General features: G+C 35.8%; 1 protein-coding gene across 10 annotated transcripts; it reads right to left on the bottom strand.

Annotated features, from left to right (window-relative positions):
- Window positions 1–1,319: 1,319 nt before the first annotated feature.
- LOC115978773 (probable UDP-3-O-acyl-N-acetylglucosamine deacetylase 2, mitochondrial) lies at window positions 1,320–8,200 on the bottom strand. Of its 10 annotated transcripts, none has more exons than XM_031100622.1 (8): window positions 7,889–8,200; window positions 7,304–7,612; window positions 6,344–6,550; window positions 4,717–4,818; window positions 4,525–4,561; window positions 4,282–4,354; window positions 3,428–3,572; window positions 1,320–1,610 (listed from the first exon to the last, which is right to left on the bottom strand). In XM_031100622.1, the coding sequence occupies exons 1-8, from the start codon at window positions 7,937–7,939 to the stop codon at window positions 1,548–1,550; spliced, it is 987 nt and encodes a 328-aa protein (XP_030956482.1). In that variant the 5' UTR covers window positions 7,940–8,200; the 3' UTR covers window positions 1,320–1,547. The 10 variants fall into 10 exon arrangements, with proteins under 10 accessions (XP_030956482.1, XP_030956484.1, XP_030956489.1 ...); XM_031100625.1 differs by lacking the exon at window positions 1,320–1,610 and adding an exon at window positions 1,620–3,138 and having other exon boundaries at window positions 3,562–3,572; window positions 4,286–4,354; XM_031100628.1 differs by lacking the exon at window positions 1,320–1,610 and adding an exon at window positions 3,097–3,138 and having other exon boundaries at window positions 3,562–3,572.
- Between the last annotated feature and the right edge of the window lie 399 nt (window positions 8,201–8,599).

Genomic DNA, 8,599 nt, shown 5'->3' with positions numbered 1-8,599 from the left:
TTTTTGTTTTGTTCCAAATTTAGTTATTTATTATTGTGGCAATTTATACCCTGTATGTACATATCAAAATATATACCTTGTATGTACCTGATTGAAAAGGATAGATTATTAGAGAATTTTGAGAGGGATGGCAAACTTTTCTCTGTACTGGGGATAATATGTTGTTGTTAGTTGTGATGACTTGTGTTTCTGCTGAATAAAACTGAAAAGAGGAAGAGTGAGTCCCACTTGTGTCAGGACTAAGGAGTGCAGACGAGCCAGATTGAATATTTTGAGTCTGAACCAAACTTGAGCCGAGTTCTGGTTTGATCCAAACATGTAGGAAGTTAAGCTGGGAGAATGTAGTTTCTTCCATACTTATGCTTGTTGGCAAGGCCAATTGCGCATCTATGGTTGCTTGATCCTGCATTCATTTCTATGCCAAAATTCAAGAACTCAGTTACTATCACAGTGATTTTTTGCATCTCACGTCCCTTTTTCCCCTTTTTTCTCTCATTTTCTCTTTTTGGCCATCAGCTCTTTATTATTAGTTGGGGTTTCTTTTCTGAACCCTTGTTTGGGGTAATTTTTAAGTTATGTTATTCTGCCACTCCAAGGCTGAACTGAACTATTCAAACTGAAGACGGTATTTCTTAACTCGTAAGCTTGGCTTGTTAAACCATTGAACTTGAAAAATCAACCCATGCGTTTCTGCATTAGTCATCTGTCTATACTTCATGGAGCTGCGAGAACTGTGGGTGGGAATGGGATACGGATAATGAGACTCAGCTTCTGAATTGGAAGAAAGAAAGCTTCACCTCTTAAACCATTAGTCTTGAGCTGCTCTCAACTTCTTTAGGTTATCAAAGAAGTTTAGCTTTTGCAATGCACAAGCAGTCCCTGTCGATAAACAAACCGGGAAATGAAACTCTAATCTATTATCTATGCAGTGCTTGTATAGCCATTTCCGCAAAGTTCAAAAGAGGTAAACTTCAACGTCTCATTTGGTAGTCTCACTTATTAACCAAAGATAACGTTATCTCCTCTCATGGCATATAGTTTTTTACCTTATTCTTTGGTGAACAATTCAATTACTCCTCCAAACGATAACAATCAAATTTTTTACTTTATTCTTTGGTTTCTAAACTATACGGTTTGTGGGTAAGTGTAAAAGATCTGGAAAAATTAGTCCTCCAAACGATAAAAATCAAATTTTGTTACCATCAAATGTTTAATCTCTAATACTGGTTTGTGCATGATCATTTTAAATAAATATTCACATCACAAATTCTATTGAAAACATAATCATAACTGTTCCATTTTTATGGGACAACCGAACCTATCAGAAAATGTTGAGATGCTCATTAACAATTATATTTGCCATCGGTTTTATGTGCATATTAAAAGAGGAGGAGGTGAAAGTGGTGAATTAGATCCTTGACAAGCTGACAGTGTGCTAGATTACAACGATAATGTTACACATCAAAGGACATGCACGTTTCCAACATCTGCCCTCAATAAGCCAAGATCCTTGTCATTTGAGTAGTAATGATATCAATGTTATTCTTTCAAATCTTCTCTTGATTGTTTGATAGCTGACGTACCATATCAGCATGTAGTGCATGGCCACCCTGCATCAAATGCAAAAAGTCAGAACCCAATTTAGTGTCTTGTAATCAACACTTTTTTTTCCATGAGCTTTCAGACAATGCAATCATCTAAACTTCAAACAGGAAGAATTGGATTTCAACAGATGGTGCCAAAGCTTGTGGAGAATGAAAACGATGGGGAAATCAAATGGTCATTAATGCAAGCAACTGTAGTTTATTGAACTGTTAAAGCTACTTCTATTATTTTCTAGTGCGTTCTTTTTCTGTTAGTTGTGACAATGGGGGGTTAACTTAGTAAAGATAACACTTCTACCCACAGTGCCATCAGCATAGATGCTTGCTAGATCCAATGCCTGGTTTGTGGCTGTAACAAGTATATATTTCCGGGATCAATCGAATACTACATAGTTCTTATATTCATAATGACTAAGAAATACATTTCCAGATGAGAACTATAAATCAAATCTTGTTAATGATCAACCACAATCAAATCATAGAGATCTAGTCACTCATTCTACCTTTTCTTTTCTTTTTTTGTTTTATTGCATAAAATCTTTTTTCTCTTTTCTGTTCTTTTTTTTTTCCCATCGAAACTAATACATTCAGAAATAATTAGATAGATCGTAGATATGTTATGGCTCCATACTAAAACCAAATGCTGCAGTTGGTTACAGAGATAAGTACCACCAAAGTAGGTACTGGGTGAAGGAAAATCTTACCAATCAACCTCAAGGTCTCTAGATTCTACTTGTTTAAGAAAAAGATCAAAGACCCCCAATGCAAACCAATCATTAAACTAATCCTCTCCATGGATGAGATCAATGCCCTCTAGTGTCCCCATGATGCACAATTTTTTTTCGTAAGTTTGTAACAGTATGTAAAACATAAATTAGTAAATGGAGGAGCAACTAAAGGGTAATGAAATCTGATGGCTATTAGTAATGTTCTAGGTATTTTTAATTGTCATAAACAACGTTGGGCAGGTCAAACTGAGGACTTTTATTCAAAGCATTGAACTGAAAGAAGGTTATTCTCAAGTGATGCGATTGCATATCAAATTGTATCACAAGGGAACTGTGCTTTTTTGCTGGTTGGAACTCCACATACATTATTTTAAATAGCCAAAGGAAAGGTATCCACAAATAAATATAAATATAAAGTGAGTCAAGATAATAATAATTAGATAAATAAGAGATAAGAAGTATATATAGAAGTAAGGAGCCTACGAAGTAGCAAAATTGAGTACGATATAAGAAAATTGACAAAGACGGTACCACTGGCTGCATCCATAAGAAGAAATGGTTTAGTTTGAGGCACAACAAGACAAGGAGGCATAAAAGTTTTATCAGTCAAGACTTTGAAGAAGACATGATGGCCAGTACTGTAACTATGGCCCAATACAGAGCCTAGTGGTCAAAGAGACAAAGAGGGACTCATGAAAGCCAAATACAGGCAATTGGGATCAGAATTTGTTAGGCTGCCAATCAAAGGCAGCTGGATGATTCATTATTAAGCCAAAAGGTACTTGGTATCTAAAACAAAAAGGCAACTTTGCAAAAGGGTAAACTAAAAGCTATTTGCAAAATGCAGAATGGGTGATACTTTTTCAAAGTGTTTTTTTGTTCAAAATTTTGCTCTTCTTGCATCATATCACTTTTTCAAAAAGCTGTCCCAAAGGACAAGAACAATTCCTTCCCTGTCCCCACAATTTCAATATAATACAAATCCTGATTTTCATGATAAAGGGCAAAGCATATGACCACAGTTGAACTTTCTTGATAATTAATCAATAATCAAAAACCAAAAGCAGGGGGGGTGATTGGGTAAAATACACATGCCTTGTATGCCACTATATGTGCCACCGGAAGCCCTTGACTGCCAAACTGTGCAAAAAGGGAAAGGTCACCAATAAGATCTAAGACCTTATGGCGACACGGTTCGTCAGGGAAACGCAGTGGGGGGTTCAACCAACCTTTGCTGGCACTGCAGAAGAAGATTAGGATTAAGTATGCAATGAAACTTGGAAAACACAAAAGACAAACTAATTTTTGAGGTTTGCATAGCTATGTAAAATTTCTTATCTCCTAGTTTGATCCTGAAATATTTCCTACACACTTCTTTTGGGGGGGGGGGGGGGGGGGTGGGGTTGGTACACTCAGGGCTTGCACTTAACTCACACAAAACTGAATTCAAGAGGAAAAACATTTGGAATATTATATTAATGATTTGTTCTATATTAGTCTGATTCAATTTATTACCAGCACATGTTGTCACCATCTATTGAGTTTTGGCAAAGAAAACATTGGAAGTATTTTCCAAACTTGTAAGAACCCCTAAATTTAGCAATTTGCATTCTCACCCTAAAAATAGGAACTAATCTATAATTGCTTTTCTATGGACAGGGTGGACCACCTCTCTAGGTTGCACACTCCCTCTAGATCATTCTATTCTTGCTGAAAAAAAAAGCTTCAAAGTGAGCAAGTTCAAAGAAAGTTTTTTGACATGGACTTTTAGAAAGCAAAATTAGAACATACAGTGTTTCTCCAAATTTTTTCAAATTGTAACTATTAGGGCTTTATTATATGACCGCTTGTCCTTTAATACCAAGTTTTGTTCACAAACAAATCATTTTGAGCAGTGCCCACTCCAGTTGAGAAAACTGTTATAATGCATACAAAAATGAAGCATGTACCTACATACAATGGCATTGTCCAGTGAGCCCCCTTTTATGAGCCCAGAATTACGCATTTGCTCCACCTGCAAGGCTTTTCCAATATAAAATTGAGTATTAGAAGCATAAATTCAACAATATAATAAAAAATTTGAAGTTACCACTATTTGTTCCCCCCTTGTCCTATGTCACTTGCTTGTCTAGATTTAAATTCTGAATTTTTTTTCATAACAGTAAACTTCTCTTTATAATGCTTCCAACCACCTTGAACATTGCAAAGTGTCAAACAAAACCACCATGTCTTCAATAATAATTTTAACGGAAAGAAAGAAAGAGAAACGTTAATATCACAGTTTTTAAGTTGATTATAAAGTCAATCATATCAAAAGAAAATATCAAAGTATGACAGCAATGAGGAAGTGAGAACAAGACTATTATTGGTGATTTTAAACAAACCTGCTCATAAACACAAAAGGTTCTTGATGAAGCTATCTGCTCGGAGTAAAAATAATTATCCAGCGGTGCTGAAGAAAACCACTGACAGCCAATAGCATGCACCTGCAATATAAATTTTTTTTTTAAAATGTGGATTACCATATTGAAATTAAGACAATTAATCTTTTTCTTTCTTTTTTATTTATTTATTACTCACAAGACTACTAGTGAATGGTTAAAATTGACATTCGTAAATATGTTCCAGGTCTTCTAAATCACCCAAATCACATTTCCAGTATACCCTAACCACTAGAAATCCCAAGTAACCAGGTATTGCAGCAACTTTACTCAATCTCAGGAAGGAAAATAATCGGTACCTATTCTATGTTAAACAAAGCATTTCACTTATAAACTGATTATGACAACTGCCAAATTCTATAATTGAAAATCCTGCAACCAAACATTTTAAGCCTGCTATTTTTTATTAGCAGTAAATTCATTCAATGGAGGCTATGACTTCAGATAGAATAAAATGGAGGAAAAGAATACATGTAGCCAACCCTGACTAATCTTGTTGAGGATCCATAGCCGACTCCAAAAATTTGGGACTAAGCTTTGTTGCTGTAGTAGTAAATTCATTCAACACACACACACAAGAATACATGTAGCCAACCCTGACTAATCTTGTTGAGGATCCATAGCCGACTCCAAAAATTTGGAACTAAGCTTTGTTGCTGTAGTAGTAAATTCATTCAACACACACAGAGAGACAGACAGAAGATTTTTTTTTTTTTTTTTTAATGACAAAGGAACCTCTTCAAGGCAGAGCCACTTCATGTACCAACCCCTATCGAGTAACACACAACACACACACAGAGACAGAGACGATTTTTTTTTTTTTTTTTTTTTAATGACAAAGGAACCTCTTCAAGGCAGAGCCACTTCATGTACCAACCCCTATCGAGTAACACACACACACAGAGAGACAGACAGAAGTTTTTTTTTTTTTTTTTTAATGACAAAGGAACCTCTTCAAGGCAGAGCCACTTCATGTACCAACCCCTATCGAGTAAAACCCAGATACACACACACAAGAATATATGCAATAGAAAAATAAACAAAATGAATGCAGATCCAACACTAATAATTTGGAACAACTATATATCCAAGGACCAAGGTTTCATTGCTTCACAACATTGTAGATAACTAAAGAAGAATAATAAGATAATTATAGCAATAGCACACAAAGGCACTTCACCAATATTTGGTGACAGTTGGTCCTATCTCAAATTTAGAAATGCCAAATCTGACCATTAAGTGTTATTATACAAGTTAAATGCCCAAAACTTGTATCAACCCAATCAACCTACAAGATTTTCCATTGCACAAGCAGAAAAGGCAAGCAAAACAGCAGCAATGCATGGACCAATAACAGCCATCCCATTTATTTAGTTCGTGGTCCCCATCCAGTAGGGATAACACATAAAGAGTTTAGAAGCCAGAAATTAATTCTTAGATGCTCTAAAAATAATAATGTACCAATGCAAAGAAGGGGCACCAACCTTCTCCATTTTCAAATTACACACCAAAGAAATATATATATATATATATATATATTCAGAAATTGACAGTGTAGCAATATTCATACCTGTGGGAAGTCAATCCCATAAGTTATGTGAACCTTTTGTGAAGGAAATGCAGCAACAAAAGAATCTTTCCTCCATGCATGCACTGGTTCATTCACATAAGGTGCCATTTTTTCACAACTGTTCCCACACTGATCTGTGGCCACCTTTAACCCAACTTGTTCTATGGCCTTCACCCATTCACTTGCCGAGCCATCAAAAATGGGAACCTGAGTGAGTAATTATAGAAACCATCAGTCTCCCTACAACATGTTCAAGCCTTACCAGTTATTGGGCTTGATCCAAATGCATAAAGTTCCTATTAATATATAATTCAATACATTATTGCATCTGTTCCAACAAGTTTGTCCATAATTCGCATATTCTCTCGAAATTAACACCTTTTAACTGTTTTTCTCTTTTCCACCAAAACAAATATAGTTAAATGCTACTTCAACAATAAAATGTAAGAGCATAACATAATCCGATTGCATTGAAACAGAAATTTATAATAACAACTAATATCTAAAGAGAATCCAATCCATCAACCAACACCTCCCCCCCCCCCCCCAACCCTATGCTCTACTTGTTCAAATTAGAGCGAGATTGACGCGTCTGACATCTCACTCCAATTAATCTAGAAAAGGCCATATATTATCATTTCAATGAAGAAAAATTGAAGTTCATGGAAAATTTGAAGACTTAATATAACATCAAATCCAAAATTAAAAGCCCAGGTATCCAACGACTCCCTAAATCGAATGTGAGTATACATTGTTGGACGCTCTCACATTCACACACAAAGTGCATAAAAATCAAATTTGAAGTTTATCACCGAGAAATACTTTTAACAAGAAACTTGTAAGAGTTGTATCATTTTCCAAAGCCATAATTCTAACAAAGAAAAGCTAGAGATAAAGCAAGCTTAAATTTGAACATTATCGAATCCATTCACTAAGTCTCAACAAAATTACAGTACCAACCTCAACCTCGCAAACTTTAGGATCCGAATTCTGCATCTCAATCCTGCAATTATCAACACCGGCGGCCTCCAAAGCCGAAAGCAAGTGCTCAACGGTTCGAATTCTGAACCCATCCTTATGGAGCGTGGTACACAGAGGCGATTCTTCCGCAAAATCGACCGAGGTCGGAATCAAATTTGACCGGAAATCGAAGTACCTCCCTTTTCCCGCGAGCTCCGGCCAAAGTTTCACGGTGGAAACCTCGCCGGAGTGCAGAGTGTTCCCGGTCCGCTCTATGCATCCAGTTACGGTTTGCTGAAGCCTGCCAGTCTGGTCATCAAAGCAATCACATATATCATATTAGTGAGATATATATATATATATATATATATGTATGTACGTATGTGCATAGATCAGATTAAATGTTACTTTCTGTTTGGTTACTGAGAAAATGTATGAAAATTAGCGAAATATTCAGATTTCAACAAACTCCGATCGAGTTTTTCAATAAAAAAAAAAATTAAAATTAAAAAGCTCAGATTATTTTTTCGAGAAGGTTCCAAAAGTTCAGTTCAGATGAGAGAGTGAGAGAGAGAGAGAGAGTACGGATTTCCAGGAGATGAGTTTTGAGGACTTGAAGGCAGCGGCGAGAGTCATTGAGGGAATCAAGGAAGGAAGGTAGTACTGGTACTGGTTTCGTTTGGATCAGTGCCACTGGCAGAGCGGCGTCGTTTTGGGGGGAGAATACGGAATGGGAAATGTCGCGGAAAAACAGGACATTTTTGGCGGGACTCTCCTGCCAGACAAGTTAGGATTCTTCTTTATACCTGAAAAATCAAAAATGGGAAGTTCACGAAGAGAAAGACTTCTCTGTTCGAAATTTTAGAATTAACTAGCAGTATAACAGTTCCTAAAAAATAAAAATCTAGCAGTATCAGAATTCATATATGTAAACTGAAAATGACAATTTATTTATAGGATAATTCTACCACAAAAGGGGATTTGTAATCCAACTTGCCATACCATATTACATTTTTCTCACATTTGAAGGTTTTATTTTCACATTGTGTAATTTCAATATCATAAATGACAATTCTTTTGTCACATTTTGTAGTTCTCTTACTTTTTTTTCTCACATTTGATGATTCCATCCTCACATTGTATAGTTCCAATATCACGTGACAGTTCTTTTGTCACATTCGATGATTTCCTTATTACTTTCTTCTCATATTTGATGATTTCATTCTCACATTATGCAATTTCAACATCACATATGATAGTTCTTTTGTCACATTCGGTGGTTCCCTTATTTTTTCT

The sequence above is a fragment of the Quercus lobata genome, chromosome 3, assembly GCF_001633185.2.
Source record: "Quercus lobata isolate SW786 chromosome 3, ValleyOak3.0 Primary Assembly, whole genome shotgun sequence".
Taxonomy (NCBI): domain Eukaryota; kingdom Viridiplantae; phylum Streptophyta; class Magnoliopsida; order Fagales; family Fagaceae; genus Quercus; species Quercus lobata.
Note: the sequence above shows the minus strand (reverse complement) of the source record. Positions and strands in the feature narration are given on the sequence as shown.